Source organism: Cephus cinctus, unplaced genomic scaffold (assembly GCF_000341935.2).
Source record: "Cephus cinctus unplaced genomic scaffold, Ccin1 Ccin1_scaffold0692, whole genome shotgun sequence".
In the NCBI taxonomy this organism is placed as follows: domain Eukaryota; kingdom Metazoa; phylum Arthropoda; class Insecta; order Hymenoptera; family Cephidae; genus Cephus; species Cephus cinctus.
The window spans coordinates 41,076-59,232 of record NW_014333315.1 but is presented as its reverse complement, the minus strand read 5'-3'; the positions used below and the strand labels follow the sequence as shown (position 1 = coordinate 59,232).

Below are 18,157 nucleotides of genomic sequence, written 5' to 3'. Positions count from 1 at the left end.
ATCGACTTTTACTAGTTTAATATAAAACTTACTCGATGCAGTAATGACGGCGTAATGGCTCCACGCTTCCTATAAAGTGCAGAGGAGTTGAATTTATCTTTTTCGTTATCGATCGACGTGCTTATGTGTACGCTCTTGGGTTATGCGGTTATGGAGGCTTAGTCGCTTCCACCCACGGAATCCACATAGAGTCAGTTGGCAGGTGCAATAATGCTGAATGTGGGTGTAAAGGGCATCTGCTACCAAAGAAGGTTACGATTGCTATTCTCTCGTGGGGTATTGTCTTTGGCTCGGCTCGAAACGTATGGTTGCGAAAAAGCCTTATACGAATACTTTTGGCTTTGAGTTCTCTTTCTGAGACCCTATGTCGAGTCGGTAACGTCCATGCAAGAGACTGTCTGGTTCTTACGGTATTCGATATCCGGTTTGGGCGATGATGTCACTTTTGAGTTTTAACGATCTTCCTAAGGCGTTTGAACCAGGTTTCGCGTCAGAAACTTATTTTAAAAATTGTTCGAGGAAAATCGGCAGTCCCTTTGTTAGCCGACATCAAGTATATTGAATAAAATTAAAACGTGTAATTTCTAACGGTCCTATAGTATTTTTGTGGTCCATCGTTATACCTTTTACGTCCGTTCGATGATATACGGACAATTTTGACAACTCCAAGTGATTGCTTCTGGTTTTACTGTCTGTGCTACCGGCTCCCCCAAATTGTTCCTGCAAATGAAACCTAGGTCCTGGCGCAATTATTAAACGCTAAATAAAGCTGCCCATAACGATCACCAGCAAATCCAAATTGTTCAAGAGTATCCCGTAAATTTACACACCGGAGTAAATAGCCGTCGTATCGAGCAGCGGAGTGAAATTTGTCGATAAATTGCAAGGAGGGCTTCCCGTACGCCCAGCGAGGGAACATTTTTTCATGACAAATTACAATGTTGCTCTTCCTCGTATATTTCTGTATAGGACGCGTGGCGAAACAGAAATTCAGCCAGGGTAGTCAGCGGAGCAGATACGCAGAGGGTAGAGGTTTAGAGAAAGAGGATCATTTGAGAGAACGAAGAAGAGGGGGAGAGTCATGAGGTTGCGGAGGGTCCAGTAGGTGGTTGAAAGGAGTTTCGGAGGGTTCAAATGGTAGGTGAGGAAAGTGGTGGTGGTGGACCACGAGATGAAGAGGGGTCAGAGGTAGAGGAGAACTAGGGCGAGGCCGGGGCCACATGGGTTTCAAGGGATGCTAGCACACGTACCACCACCCCCTCCAAATCCCTCCCTCATCGCCCCACGAAAGGGTAGGAAAAGCTAGTTACATAGGTGGTAGCTAGTAGTAGATTTCCCATCTACCTAACACGAATACAAGTGTGTCAGAATGCGAATGTACATAGACAATATTAAATTCAAAATGTCCCCCAGTATTCGAAGCATTGGGGAAGAATTAAAGAATTTAACTGAGAGCCTCGCTGGCGTTATTGCAGCTATCGTTAACGAGGCGCCATTATTACTGCCATCGTTCTGCTTCCGATTTTCAGGGCACTTTTAATTACAACCACTCCCTCGAGATTCACTCTATACCATTTAGAACTCTAGGTAGAAGACCCTGCAATAGGTGGGTGATATTTCGTTTATATTAATTTCTCAACCTGTAGCGCGATAGTTGTGCTATGAAGTAGATAGGGGTGTCGGTACTTAAGGAGGAATACCAAAAAATGAATCCTAGTCATTTAAACCCAAAGGTTTTTCGAGAATAAATTTCTAAGGTTGAGTACAGTCCAAATTTTATTCTTCTACGTTGAGAAAGGAAAAAATGTATTCTAGTCTTACATAAGCACCACGTATCGATAGTCATGACTGTTTAATTCATTAACCATAGGCCCAACCTACATTCGCTCTAACCCTGTATAAATACCCGCATGGCTTTTTTTTCTTGAAGTAGTATGCAAAGCTACAGTTAACAGGTGCTTCCGTGACTCCTAAATCGTTAGTCTACTCTGCGTTGAAGTCATCCTCATCGTATTATCCCAGAATGTGTATATCCAGGCGCTCGACGTCGTTCGAGGCATTAGATAAAATTGTGTGATGGTAATGACGGGTGGCACGATTAGTGCGCGAGGTTTTGGTGGTGAACCCAGTGAAAAAGCATGGTCCAACACTCGAGCGTAACTGGAACAGGGGCAGAAGGAGAGTGGCCTGCTTCGGAGGTGGCGTTGGATCGATGTCGTCGTCATGGTTACGAGAGGCGCGCTGCTCTACTGCTGATTATTTATGTCAAGGATCCTCCACTCGAACGCAAACGCAAACGCAAACGCCAGAAGGTGCACGCTGGCTGGTCGGCTACGTAGCTAGGTAGGTACCTACCCCCTTCGTACGTAAAGAGTCGTTTCGACCCAGTTTACCCCTGCCGTGGCCTCGTCGTACAATCGATACTTACTCCGCGCTATGCTACCCTAGCTAGGGGTGCGCGATTGCTTGCTGATGATGATGCTGGTACTGCCGGTGGTGGCTGTTGGTATAGACTGTATACTGGTACACTTGACGAATGTACGGAACGAGTCTTACTCCAGGAAGTTTAGAAGGAGACGGAACACTTGGGGTTCTTCGATTTATTTGGTATCTCCTTGTTATATCTGTTCTGAGGTCGTGTAATAGTCTTAACCTTTTGTCCTTGGCGATCACGATGTCCTGGAATGGAAGAGGAAGACTAGCTGGAATGTTGCTGTGGATCGCTGAGGATGCTAATGTGGGTATGGCAGGGGTCTTCGCAGGTGAGGTAATTGGTAACGGATTGGGATGATCGTCTTGCAAATTCCCAGACTTCCGGGGAGACGTCTGACGAGATCTAGCCCTCCCTTGAGCTGCCTGGAAATTTTTCGAGGATCGCTATTAATAATTCCTATGTGTTACCGGTTTGTTGGGCTCTTTCTTTCAATAGGCGTTTACTATGGTTTTATGTTTTGGGATCGGTCGGGGCCTGACAGAAAGGCAGGATTGGGTCGTCCTTGATCCCAGGGATCCAATAGTTTCCCCGCTTTCCAGGTAAAGGATTCGTCTTATTTTAAGGTTTAAAGAAATGAGGAGAGGGTGTAGCCTAAAACATCCAATGCCGGATACGCTTGGAGCCTACGAGTCGGGCCAGCCTCCGGGAAGATTTATGATCGTTCAGAAGCAGCGGAAGCGACCGAAGAATGAAGATGGGAGAATGGTAAAGACGCTGGCTAAGAAAAAGGGAGAACTAGAAAGACTGATCGGTTTAACGGGGATGCGATGCACGAATACCATTGGGACAAGGATTCTGGGGGATAGACACTTTGCTGTGCATCTCTTTTCAAAGAAACTTTCTTACGCTTGTGAATTTTCAAATTGCTAATTCGTTGTGGGGTAGAGAAACATTTTGATAGGTTTAAACGAAAAGCTTGTTACATTCTTCCCTCCGGAAATTGGACAGATAGCTACTTTCCCTGACTGTTTCAGTTTTCATTATAATGCTTGACACTCTATTAGCAATATTTTGTTCAACGAGTTCTCGTTCATTGATCATTTTAATTTTATTTACTCTAGATTGAAATTTTTTGAAAATATTATTTAGTCACGATGTACGTTTAATGAAAGTAAAGTAAATTATTTGCATGAAAATGGCTAGTAGTCATTATAATTATTGACCTCATGTCGAAACTTCTATAACAAAATTAGTTAAATATATATTTTAATCAAGTGGTGACTGTCCCTCTAAATCACAATAATAACGCGATACTTGATATTACGTATATTATGAAAATTTTGCAGAGAATTATTCAACAACTATACAGATAAGCATACACAGAGTTAGTCATAACAAATGCACCAGTTGAAGTTGGACGCAATTGGCCGATACGACCGATTCACATAAGCGCACACTGACAGTTCGCATAGCAATAAGTTAGGTTATTGAAATAATTAATAACCTTGTTCTGCCATTGACTAAGGGAGGAGTAAAGACACGAAAATTGAACAAATCTACGTTTTCAGATTCTCCATCATTTTCTAGTAGGCCTCTTCTGGGTCCATATCCTATTTACATATGTCCTATTGTGTTTCTTTCCTATAGCAGAAACATGCTTATTTCTGTAAGTTAAATTCAATGTTTCTTTCAGCCTTATTACTTTTGTCATTTCTTTGTTAGTTACTTCAGATTACTTATTTTATTTTCATCGTAACAGTTCGTGCAATCACCACAATTTACGCATACGCATAGTTTTCCGCAGCATTGACTTTAAATTAATTTCTTTCTGACCGGCTGCTGATACTGAAACTTGGTCTGAATGCAGGGAACCATGAAAAGTATAGTCTGCAACAAGAAATAAAACACGAATTCAGACTTCGGATGGTGTCAGTCCTTGCCTACAGCTCAGGCAGCCAACTTCACCCTAGTCTGAAATCGTCATGTTTCATCCCTTGTCACACAGTCTACTATTAATGCGGTTTTTGATAATTCGATTTTTACGACCCTCTACGTAGTCACAGTATCAACACCATTAGAGGTTTGTCGATCGTAAATTCTAGCGGCTGATTTAAACGACAAAAAATCCACATTAAAATACAAATGCGCAAACGTTGCCGTACCCGGATTATACGAATCATCCTTTATCGCAACATTCGTTTTGGCCCTGTAATTTTTTCACATCAATCCTTGACTTTCCAGTACCAACGATTCAGCCTATACAACAGTCAGCGATCATATAACTATAATGTGGACATTAAGATAATACAAATAGCTTTAACAAAAAAGAAAGTCAGGGATGCACTCAATTGTAATTTATACATAATTTGTAAACTGTTACCTTTAAAAAAGTGTACTTAACAAGAATAAAAGTCCATACGAAAACCATATAATTTTATCGCAGTCTTCACTATGGACCATAACTTCCGGCTACGTTGCGCCTGGTGGCTGCCCATAAAATTGCTATGAACCTACTTCAACCTCAATGTCATCTCTCGCGCTAAGAAATGAAATTAAAGGTATACATTTTTGTAAGAGCTCCGAATCACCTCCGAGCAAGCTTAGGAACAGTCTTGTAAGTAAGGAAAATATATAAAAAATCAATATGGTCTCCCTGAAATACATTTGCCTGAGACTCAACATATACTCAAAGATGATCGCTAACATAGATCTGTTAAATGAAGGAATGACCTATTGTCAAAGATATTTTGTAATGCGTTAATCTACATTACCGACTGGTTACCCTGAATTGTGTCATTGCCACAAGAGATAACCACCGTATACAACGAAGAAGAACAGCAGGCCCCCACGAGACAGTAACTGTCTATCCGGTGCATCGAGTCTTTTGAAGTAACCTAATAATTCTCGAATTCGTATATATAAACAGCGTTACATTCCCTAGGCGTAACTCCGTAAACCCTGTAAACGAATCGCTTTATGATTCTTCGTTGCCGTCTATTTTTAATACCGGAGAATGTACACAGTACACGTGGAGGAGGTAGACGTGGGTGTTGAACGGATATCGAAGTACTTCTATAGAACGTATTTGCCTTCTTTCACATCACAGAACTCCGGGCACGAATTCCAAAGCCTTGGAAAGAGAGTTCCTTTTCGAAAAAGAAGAAACAGTCATTCAGGGAAAAGCTTGTGGGACGTTACAAGCAAATTACTTGGGTATAACGTAACTGGAAGATCAAACATTTTTTACTGGGTGAAAAGATTTTTCAATGTAGTATTATTCGTTGTCTTCTATTTCGATACTTATTGGATTTGGAAATAAAACCTGTTGCATGGGATTTTTTATAATGGCATTATAATTAAGGAACGATTTATTGTCTTTGAGAATTTTTGCGGCGCGACGGAGAACAGACACTGTAAAAATATCGGATCGTTCCGTGGCTGGTGAATGGCTAACGGAGCCCCTAGTATATCACGCATAGAAGAAGCTACCAAAGAACGAACTGAGGTCATACACGTGGAGAGGCCAAGGCGGTTCTTCGTGCCCACCGCATACGTGCTTCTTTCTACCAATGAGCTATCAAATTTGTCTAACGTTTTCTTTAAATAATTCTGTACCACCTGAGAGTGTTTAGGATTGAAATAGAAAATTATGTCGTGGATCTAGAAGAAGCCAAGGAGTTCGGGTCGAATGGGTGGAGAAAACGGAGAACGTGGAATCGTGTGGTACTAATTATATGTGTATACGTGTATATGTATATAATTCGAAACCTAGGAAGAACGTTTAGAACGATTTAGACGATGCAATTATTTCCCTAGAAAGAGTCGTTAAACGTCGGATACAGAGCTTCTAGCATTAACAATAGCTTAAACGAATGTTTAAAGAGCCCTGACGGAAATATTAGGAAATCGGTTAAGGAATTGCGAGAGAGAATTAAATTCTGGAATGTAAAATAGTTTATACATATGTATTCTATTTCTCTTCAATTTCAAATTCACGATCCACTCTCTCTCGGAGTATACTAAAACAGAGATTTAAAAAAAAATTCGGCTGTTATAAATAACTGAAACATTTTATGCCGCGAGGTTGAACATGTGATGATTGGATCGAACTAGGATAATAATATATTAATCATTAAATGTTTTTATCGGGAGATAACAATATCCAATAAATAGCTGCGGCCCTGTTACGTCACCCGAGGTACGCACATGCGTGGAAACGCCCATACACAATATCCAGAAGAGATTGAAGGCACAGATACAGAGAGAAAGAGAGAGAAAGAGAGAGAGAGAGAGAGAGAGAAAGAGAGAGAGAGAGAGAGAGAGAATGTGTGTATTCACGTTGACTATTAATCGATCAATGAGTTGAACGATGACCGCTGGTTACGTTTATTCGTACGCGTATATGCGTAAGTGCGAATGTTGTTTGAATTTTCTTTAAAGGCGTTAACCCTCTATGGTTCTTTACAATGCTACCGAATATGATTTAATTGCGATTGAACGGTGATCATCAATTTAAATGGACGTGGCTGGTTGACCTGGACTATAGAATGATAGTCGGAGTGATTCGTTTGAAAAATAAATAGTAACTTGGCTGGGGTTCACAGCGACAGAGGATGCTGCGACAGTATGCAGAATCTGTATTCACTTCCACAGCGTGTACTCGATTAACCGTAATTCGTATTTATTTACAGCAGTAGGGTATGGAGTCTTAATCGAAGCCGTGCGTTATTTCCATCGCGTTACAATTAAATCTGGTTCGTATGTCGATATTGCGAATAAATAGGCATTAGGAAGTTGCTGTGGAGCTTGGGACTAAGAATGATTAAATGGACGTGAAATTAGGATAAAAGGGAATACCTGTAGAGAGTGGATCGAAATTGATAGTGATCGAAATTGGTAGTTTTTTTTATGTGATAAGGTACTGACGATGCCACGAAACACTGTGTAGTTAAGGGTTAGGTTCGGAATTTCAAGTGGATGCACACGTCGAATGCATCTTTGTTAGAGTGACGTGCCGCTTTCAGTTATGAGAATAACGACGCAGCTATATCCAATTGAAATTAATTAATGTGCTGCTAGCTGCTATCAAGACTGCTGGCCTATTTTCTGAAGTGGGCGGGCATGCCAGATATACAGAGTTATTCACGGCAAACGTACCACCTGAAATTGGCCGTGAATGGATGACTTTATGAATTAGAGCAGGGTGGCATCATTAAATAAATGAAAACTAACGTCGTAACATTGCTTTTATTATGAATTTCATATTCTTTCATTTGTTCAACGAGGCTACACTGCTGCGATTAATCGAATCGTTTAATCGCGTCCAATTTCAGCTGATGCGTTTGCCGTGAATAACCCTGTATAGGATGTATGGATTGAAATGATGCAGCGGGAAAATGGTATGCACACTGCAGCGCCCTCCTGGAAGTTGCATCGTGAGTGCATACTGTGTCTATTACGAGAAAAGTCACTTTTGAAAATTGCACGAAATGTCGACTCATCGATCGAGTACACGAAATATAGTATATTTTCGTTGATGTTTCCTTACTATGGAAAAACGTTACCGACGTGTATTCCGACGACGCGTTGCTTTGGCTTGATAACAGCGCCTCTAGCGGACCATGACGCGCAACATATCTTAATCGATACCGTTATGCAAGAGTTGGAGCTGTACGGAAAGCATTGTGGGTGAAATCATTGGTGAATTCAATTATTTTGTATTACGTCCAGATTTTATAGTTTTAGATGATATAGCGTATTTGTGTATCTGTGTATTTTATTCTAATCAAATGAATGAAATTAAAATTATTAGAGTATTTCATTTTAGAAAATTACCTTATACCGTGTGACCCAGCGGATTTTATAACTTGTACGTACATAATCTTTGTAATTAGTAGATTTAATGTAGAGTACACATGAAACAAATAATATGTACCTTCCCCACACGTGGTGCAGATAACGTTGATCCACTTAGCGGTAATTGCAGTAAACTGAGCATGCAATTTTAAGTCAAATAAGATAGTAAGCAGAAGTTGCTAAAAAAAAGGACTGTAAATTACAAGCATTTATCATAAGACGACACATTGTTGACCGGTCACGAGTAAACTCGTGATGCACTTTTTTTCGCATTAGCGCCGTTTTCTCAGTTCGTTGTTGGAGATCATACAGTGCAATTGTTGGTCAGCATACCTCAAGCTGTATCTTTCGCTTATGAAATCCGTCAAGATTGTTGTAAAAATAATTATATAGATGATACAATTAAACCTACGTGCATATTACAATACACTAAGCACATGAAAGGGGTAGATCCTGCAGATCAGTATTTGGCGAACAGCAGTATTTTACGAAAAACTTTAAAGTGGTCCAAAAGATTAGCATTTTTTCTGATAAACTGCACCTTGTTCAATGCATATAAAATGTACTGTACCTATCTGCCAGAAAATAAAACAAGATATAAAAAAATGTCTACTGGAAGTAGCTAGAGAATGGATAACTGTGGATTCCAAAGAATGCAGCATTGCACCTATCACTTTTCGAATTTCTAAAACAGCTCCTTATAATGATGCACCCTTCAGGCTTTCCGGACAACTAAGAGACCACGTCTTAGAAAAAATAGTCACTGGCAGAAAAACAAATCCGACTAAAGCGTGTAGAGCATGCTCTTCAAAAGGAAAACGCAGCGAAACTAGATATATTTGCAAAACTGCTGTATACCATTACACGTAGGTGATTGTTACACTGTTTGTCATACGAAAAAGAAATATTAAGAAGCTGAATAAATAAAATTTATTAAAGTTTATTTATATTGTTTTACTTTCTCATCTAATTACGAAATAATAGCCGGTGGCATGAGATAAATTTTCAGTAAAATTGCCGGTCAACAATGCGTTGAAATCATTTTTTTGTAATATGAATGATGATGAAATAAAATAACTTTTCAGATTTTTAATATTACTCAACAGTTTTGAATAAATAAACCATGACTTACAGTTTCACTCGAAATACCTACCTAAACAGTGAAGAATATATGAATTATGAATAACGATTATGATATTTATGAAATGTTTAGAATTATATATACTATTTTTCTTTTATTTTCTCGATTCACATCGTTATTATCTATGCTCTACAGAATTCGTTCCTTGCACACTTTCGATCTCGATAATATATACTACAGACTATCCAATTAAAATAATAATTATATTTGGATTATTTACAGGTTTGGTATTGTTAATAGACGGTCGATATCATACACAATAGTATTCTTTAATAACAGACATGTACGCACTTTGGTACAGCCACATTTGACACTTGACGTCACCCCGCGACTTTTTTTTTATCATCTTTACAAAAGGGTAGGGGGAATAGTATGCTTGCGTGCAGATAAATTTCGCGAAGAAGTGCGCGATGCTGAAAGCAGAGTGCACGAAATATCCCAAGCTCGCTGAGGAGAATGGTTCAAAAATTAAAAGCCTAGCTTATAGTACTTGCGTCAAAGAATCAGTTCAGAATCGATCACGGTATATTCGATATGAATATCAAACTAAGTGCGTGAATTTGACGTATCAGCGAACTACATAACCTTCGTCGTTTCCAGTAACTCTTTACAGCAGGAGTATGGAGGGGGAAGATAGGATGTAGGACACGATCAATAGTTTCTAAATGGTCTTGCACGACCCGAGAAACGAGAAAAACGGTATCTAGTATAAAAAAGAGAAACGAAGATGTTGCTAAATAAATACAGAGTAACATGTAAAAGGGATTGATATAATCCTAAGTGTGCGAATTCCCATCGACTCAACATGTTCGATTACATTGTCCCGTCGAAAACTAGAGGCTCCAAGTCAATTTCATCATCATATAAATTAACATCTAAAAGCTAACCTAAGCTCGTCAGATTAGTATACAAAATGGTGGTCATCGACCGATATTCGAGAGGCTTAAGTTGGAAATAAGTAGTGGCTGCTGTAGCGTCGATTAGCTGTATGTGTTTTTTCTTCGTTCTCAGAATAAAAGAGATTTCTGTTTGAGCAGCTAACGAGAATGCGATACAAGAGCTTCAAAGCGTAAATAAGTTCACCATGGCGCTTAAGAGGCGGTATTCATTTTCTGGCTTTCAGTTTTGTCAATAGCAGCAACATGATCAGGCTTTTCGCCCCGTGCGAATCGCTCCCACATTTTTTTATACAGCATTTCCATCCCAATCGCGTACATCTTGCAGTTGAACAGTGGACTGTCTGAGCGTGCCTTCCATACTTTGGCACGGATGGCTTTCAGGCTGTAAGAGAACAACGAAGGAACATGATTATTTAATTCAACAGTAAGTGTTATGAAAAATCATTCGTTATAATTATTAATTTATATATGTTATTTGATCAATGGCAGCTTAATAGGACTACGTACTATTCACGATCGGTACCCAAACGAACTGCAATGTCTTGATACTCTTGTCGAGTGCGTGCTACTAGTTCAGGACACCCAAGTGTATTGAGTTGGCTGGCTGCTACCCGAGAAGCCAAAGTTTCCCCTGGTAACGTGACGACAGGTGTTCCAGTCCAGAGAACGTCCATACTCGTGGTGTGTCCATTACAAAGGGGTGTGTCAAGGCAAACATCAGCCAACTGGCCTCGTCTGACATGTTCTTCTTTGGCAGCTACATTGCTGAATAGAATTCTACCAGGAGACAGACCTAGCTGTTGTGCCGTTGCTTGTAGGTTTGGTTCTCCTACAGCTGGAAATCGCAGTAACCACAGGACAGAGTTTGGCACGTGTTTCAGGATCTGGAAGACAAACGATATAACAAATTTGTGGAAGTCTGATTGTAAATTTTGACTCGGAATATTCTAATACTTACAAATGCCCACATATGTAGGGTCAGTGGATCGATCTTGTACAATTGATTGAAATTACAATATACCACTGCATCTTCAGGTAATCCATATTGTTGTCTTGTTGTGATAACAATGTTTTGAGGCACTTCTTCGCCAGTAGCTGTCTTGTTGTTCACCTGAGTCGTTGCCATACCATTCTGTACGACTACGCCGTTCACGGACATTTGACACTGTCCTGAAGCGATCATAGTTTCGATGGGAGTTGTCGTGGGTAGTTCGGCTACTTTCAGAGAGATTTCGACTGGTTTGTTCTTCGAATCTGGCATCACAACCTCTCGGATTTCTTTGACGAGAGTGTTCTCTATCATGGGTGACAGATCAGTAGCATTAATGACTGCCACATTGTCAGCGACTTTGCCTTTGAGGTTGAGTTTATCAGCCAGGATCAGCCGTTCCTTCAGATGCGGAAACATTTGTCTACGAGAAAAGCGATACACGTTATAGTTAATTTACAATACAAAGCCAGTGACATGGACGTTAGTATTTCCATTTAATTCTGATGCATTTCTGTGTTCACTAGGGAGGGGGCACGGAATTAACAAACAGAAAGTAAAAATGCTCTAGGAATAATTGTTTTCCTGTACTGCAGTTGACAGGATCTTGCCAATAAAGTACAGTAAGGTTCTTCGACATTTAAAATAGATTTTGTTAAAACTTACCTATGATCGCCGATGAAGTACGTGTGCGGCATGTACGCTAATTTCTCGCTGTATTGTGTAGCCAGTTCTAAGGGTGACGTTACTTCATCAGTAATCAGATAGTCCATGAAACTGGCGCCAGATGTTCCTGGATATCCTAGCCACATCACTTGGATGGGAGCTGGTTTCAGGGCGAAGATTTCATTCCTGGCACCTTTTGTGTAACCATTCATGTTCACCAAAATATGAATTCCGTCTCCATTTATGCGATCGGCCGCCTTTCCATTGCACGGAATTTGAGAGAGATCGATGAAGTGTTCGGCTTCCCTGGCAATCTTAGCACGGAAGGTCGTCCCGTCATCGGCACTTAGAGCGTAGCAGAAAACCTCAACGTTTTGTTTCTCATGGAGACCAGGAATTGACTGCATAAGATGACTGGTAGGATGATTACCAAAATCGGAGGATACGTAACCGATTTTGAGGCGAGAATTAACCTCTCGCGGGTATTTGTATGGCTGTTTGTGTAAAACATGAATCTGAAAGATAACCATATCATTAAATTATTACCAAAAACCGTGCTAACCATTTTTGTGAAGTGGCTAAATTTAACAAACAACTTACTTTTTCAATGCACAGGTTGGCATGTCGGGCAGCAATTGCCTTTCTGAATTCATGAGACAATGGATACAGCATGGAATGATGAGGATGCACACTGGGAAGTCTGTTTTTATCCAGTTGCTCGGCCACGATGGAAACAAGTTTCTTCATTCTAGCTTCGTAATCGGTCCAGTCGCAGACAATTTGCAGGCAATGGGCCAAATTGCAATATGCATCGGGGAAGTCGGGCTTCAATTTGAGAGCTGTTCTGTAGGACTGAATGGCTTCCGGGATGTTTCCGGAGTCCTTGTGAATCGATGCTAGATTGGAATGGGCATCGGCAAATGCTGGATTGATCTGAATAGCTCTTGTGTAACATTGAAGAGCACCCTGAATATCTTGCATCTCCTTTAGGGTGTTACCCATATTCGAGTACGCATCTGCAAAAGTCGGCTGGATGCGGATAGCTTCTTTGTAATGCATGAGGGCTTCATTTAATTTTCCTTGCTGCTGTAGGACGGAAGCGAGGTTGCTGTGGGCTGCTGCAAATTCGGGGAATACTTCCAAAGCCTTGAGATACAGGCGTGTGGCTTCCTCTATGTAACCTTGTTCGCGTTTTATGTTGGCCTAAAAAGGAAAACAGATATTTGAAATATTAACACAGTATGTCAATCAATGATCTTTGATAGATGAATAATAAATGTTCCACATTAAAATTACAGAGTTTACATAAATATTTTCAACTTTCTCATACCATATAACATATGATATTGGAACTGTCCCATTTTGCATTGTGTAACATTTCAATACCACCGGTCAACGTAAGTCTTATAAATGGAGAAGTATGTCTATAAAAGATGTCACCGGTACAACTAACAGTGATAACGGAGTTAATCTATTCTCCCGACTGAGATAACTACAAGAGCTGAAACTCCAAATGATGTAACCGACGAAGCATAAATGCTATGACTGGTAATTGTCAGCTCAAGGAATTGAAAAAGTTCTCTGTTGAGATTCATGCGAGAAGTGGCCTCTGGCACGAAGAACGGTATTGCGCCACTGGTTTTAACTGTACCCTAGAAAGGACTCCAAGTGACCGTTTACGTACAGGTCCTTTCCACTTTTCAAGTGCACAGATAATTAACGTTTTATATCATCTCCAAAAACAAAGAGTTAAAAACAAGAGTACAGCTCAAAGGCTGAATATTACTTACCAGATTATTAAGGGAATCAGCATGGGTGGGGCACAGGCGCAGGGCAGTATTGTAACATTCCTCAGCCTCAACCACCTGACCCTTCTCCTTGAGTGCATTGGCCAAGTTGCAATATGCATCCGGGAAGTTTGGCTGAAGTTCAATAGCTCGACGATAAGTGTCAATAGCGAGATCGATAAGCCTGTGTATACAGAAGACATTCCAATAAATATATATTATATATAAAGATGCAGTTGGTATAAATGAAAATTAGCGTGGCCCCTTATTCATGTAAATATACACACCCTTGCTCATAGTAGACGCAGGCCAAGTTTCCATGAACGACTGCATTGTTCGGACTAAGATTCAGGGCACGGAGATACGCAGCAACAGCTCTGAAAAAGGAAATAAGAAATTTTAATATTTAATTTTGTATTTTGCAAATTTTCTTCGCTGAATGATCTCGATAAAAATTGAATCCTTTCGATGTTAAATTCTACTGACACTGTATTGGAGTGATTCCTACTATTGAGTTTTCATTCTCTACGGTCGACCCTGAGGAGCTTATGTAGCCCGGAAAGGTCTCAACCTTCATTTGGAGGATTTCGAGTCCCTACCACGGACGAGATTCAGGACGAAATTCTACGTGGCTTAAAGTCAAAAGCCCAAGAGGTGCCTACTAAATTTCAAAGTATGCCAATCCTATTATGTTTCATTCTGTAGCTATGAATTATACCGAAAATTTCAATAAGCTCAGCCGACTGTCACAACCGGTGAGAATGGACTATTATTTTGAAATGTAGCTGACAATGATTTGAAATACGTGCTGACCCTACGGGATACGATTTTGCTCTAAGAACAATTGAATCTCTGGAAAATTGATGATTTCCTGTAGATAACAACGGCCTAATTCGCTAGACTGAATCGATATAATTCCACAGCCAGCATTAATGTCTCAATTTTTTCCCACGCTCTACCTTACACAGAGAGTTATAATGAGTATACTTTTTGTCCCATCCTATTAAAAAAAATATATAATAATACACAATCGTCAAATGCATGGGTAAATAATATTTTTGCGAACTCTTCATCGCTGTAAAGATTTTTTATTAATACCACAATCGTCCGATTTCTTTTTCAGATAATTATCCATACTTAGCGGTAATCGACGTAAAATCATGCACGAGGGATCAAACGATATTTTGACCTTTTGCATTAGAAGCGTGAAAATATCACTGAAGTACAAGAAAAAAAAAAAATGTAGCTCAAGAAGAATGGCACGAAAATACCAGAAAATGAAGCAACGATGCTTTCCTGACAATATCCCAATAATATGTACTTTTGACGTTCATCCATCATTACCGACAAACCGTTTGGCGAGCAAAGAAAAAGCCTGTGTTATATTCACATGACCTCGGTTAACAGTAGCACAGTGCCATGCGTCACAAATCGTAAAGAAATAATCGACAGCCAGATTGTGCGTTTGCGAAAGATAGCTGGTACGAAAAAAACGACAAAGAAAGTACAATAGTCATCCATGTAATGGCGTCTCCAATACATATAGTTCAGTAAAGTGCACAGAGAAACATATGTATACATATAGGTAACGTAAGTCGCTCGTTTTAAACATAATAATCCAGATACGTGCAGGACAATAAAAAAACGAATCACAAGCGAACTTTGATATTTGCACATGGGATCAATTCGAGCCAAACGGCAGGTCCAATCCATTGCTGAAGCATGTATCCTACGTGGAAGCTGTGACAGCATAAACGTGTTTATGAACCTTTTAATCCAGGACTTGACCCAGGCAATGCATCCAGGAGGTGGAGGGCGGGATATAGTACTTTCAAGCTGCAGTCGAAAGGAAGGTGCGACCGTGGTCGAGGGTGAGATCACTGTATAGACGATAACGCACTGGTACTCCATTCCTTATCCATCGTTACACCACGTGATCATCCAAATACCAAGAGTCTCCCCGTGCAAGCTCTTTCTCTACAGCATATAGGTACTGCTGTGCCCCCTTATCCGACGTGAACGTCACTTGGAAAGCCGGTGCGTGGAAGGATATTTGAAAATTCAACGGTAGGTAAAAAAATATGTGTTTTTACGGAAACTTATTACCGTTAACTTATTATGCCGACGTTCGTAAACAAACTGACAGTGTTGTTCCTCGTTGTCCTTCATAAGATGCAGCGTGTGTTTTGTTACAGCATTATTTTGTTTCGTCGTTTGTTGTTTGGTCTTTAAAAATTCAATGATTGCAACGTTGCATCGATGCGGATGGTCATCACTTCGAGCATTTGTTGTAACGTAAGTCACTCTGTTTTACCCTATTTCCTGTTATCGAATTACCATGTATCAGGGGTCATTGTAATCGTCTAAATACCTGCTATTTTATTACGAATACAAAAATATAGCGTGCCATTTGAAAAAATGGAAATGACCTTGAAATCTTCAAAACGCCTTCGCCTAGAAAAAAACTATTACATGCATATTATGACCCCCATCGAACCATACAACTTTCATAGATACAGTTTTTCTATATCTCTAAAAATAACAGAGATATTCGGGGTGGACAAAGTTATTGGGCCACCCTGTATATACGCGTGTGTGCAGGTGTGAATCGATCGCTATGTAAATTCGTTATATTCGAAAAGCGCGCCAAATGACTCGTGCGGGTCTTCTACTTTTTGAGCTTGCGCAAATTCAAATATATATGTGTATATATTTACGTATATGTATATAACGTGTATATACCGGTCAGTCTCTTGGATAAAATCACGAAGGGCACCATATACTTTATTACAGATATTATTATCTATTTCCCACGAGGCATCACGCTCTAATTCCTTTCTTCGAAGCTTCCCAGCACTTGTACAGCAAGCCGATTAACGTTTATTCCGTTAGGCACGAATATTTGTCACATTCTTTTCCCCTCAGTACTGCACTTCATCAGTCTTGTCATTTTTGTTTCCTTTGTCGATAAGACGCGGAATTACGTTACTCCGAGAGTCACACCCTCTGTACTCCAAGTGAATGGAACACGACGGTAAAGCGAAAAGTTTGAGAATTTTAGCTTTTTATTTCCAAGTCGAGGCTATTTGATTAATGTAATTAATTCTTCGGTCCCGTCGGAAACGAACTTTTGATGACGCTGTTAACACTTTTGTAATGACGGCGCACCGGGATACCTTCAACTCGTTTAGGAACGTGTCGATTAAATTACTAGTTGGGTGTACGAGAATGGTTCCTGGGGACAAGTTTCTATAAAAATTGTCAATTACGTAATAATAATGTAATTGAGGTGATTAATGTCATGGGTGAAAGGTGAAAGGTCAAACGAAGATCTCAATTGAAAATGGGTTAGGATAAATGGATACCAGAAAATGAAGTTCCAATATAGATGTGTATGGGCTATGAAACCATCTGGGAATTCAAGACTGACAGATTTTTCCCATTTGTTTTACTACCTTTATCGCGGACGTAATTTTTTTTAAATTGAACCTAGTATCTTATATACAAAACAGAAAGCTAATGTCGTTCTTTTTTCTTTTATACGCTTGACGTATCTTTGGGATGAATAATGGATTGGCTTGTAGTATGACAGAAGGTTATATTGGTATAAGATACACATATAGAGAAAAAAATTCAATTTCGCCAGATTCTTTGCTTTCAATATATTCTATAAACAAAGAATAGGATGGAGTTTGATTTGTGAAATAGGATTTTCAAGAATTTCAATAAATCAAAAGTTCCTATGCATCGTGAAGATCATGTGAATTCATGAAGATTGGATGCAGCAACTTGTATAACAAAAGTTACGTTATCACTCGAAATTTAAAAAAATGTTCGTAATACAGACTTTTAGAAAATCAAAAAAACGTTCCACGAACATTAAAATACGTAATCTACGTAAATCGTATATTACTGATATTACGAATTTTTTCTCCGTATTGTAAAATCTTCACAATATTGAAAAAAAAAATGATGAAAGGATCAATGATAAATATTTAAATGCAATAATTATGAGTAACAAATCCCCGATTAGAGTCGTACACGCAAGTAGAAAATAACATTGAGTTTCAAAGTAAGCGCGACGTTCTTGAAACGTAAAATTCGCGATACTCAGAGCACAAGAAATTAGCACCTGTCACTGATCGTAAAACACGTCGTACATTAAGAATCAGGCACACGTCGCGTCGTAGCCGTTCACGTAGCGACCCGAGTTCGTCAAAGGCTGCCGGAAAGCACGTGAAAACGTAGAGTAAAGATATAAGGAATACGGTAAACTTGTATGAGAGACATCACAACTGTTATAACGGCGCGAAACGTCGAGGGTCGTTAACGACGATAAGGGTTGGTTTATCGCACTGAATAAATAAAAAAAAAAAAAAAAAAGAA

At 39.7% G+C, this 18,157-nt stretch overlaps 1 protein-coding gene across 4 annotated transcripts in view; it reads right to left on the bottom strand.

Annotated features, from left to right (window-relative positions):
- Positions 1–9,505: 9,505 nt before the first annotated feature.
- Positions 9,506–18,157, bottom strand: part of LOC107269951 (UDP-N-acetylglucosamine--peptide N-acetylglucosaminyltransferase 110 kDa subunit) — a 30,242-nt gene continuing 21,590 nt past the window's right edge. For 3 of the 4 annotated variants that reach the window (XM_015744417.2, XM_025087330.1, XM_015744416.2), the window contains 7 exons: positions 14,059–14,148; positions 13,775–13,955; positions 12,585–13,187; positions 11,985–12,499; positions 11,289–11,742; positions 10,838–11,214; positions 9,506–10,712 (listed from right to left, as the gene is read on the bottom strand). In XM_015744417.2, coding sequence (XP_015599903.1) covers positions 10,523–10,712; positions 10,838–11,214; positions 11,289–11,742; positions 11,985–12,499; positions 12,585–13,187; positions 13,775–13,955; positions 14,059–14,148 — 2,410 coding nt within the window. In that variant the 3' untranslated portion in view covers positions 9,506–10,522. Of the gene's footprint in view, positions 10,713–10,837; positions 11,215–11,288; positions 11,743–11,984; positions 12,500–12,584; positions 13,188–13,774; positions 13,956–14,058; positions 14,149–15,539; positions 15,698–18,157 lie in introns of those variants that run through there. The other variant, XM_015744418.1, reaches the window with a different exon arrangement.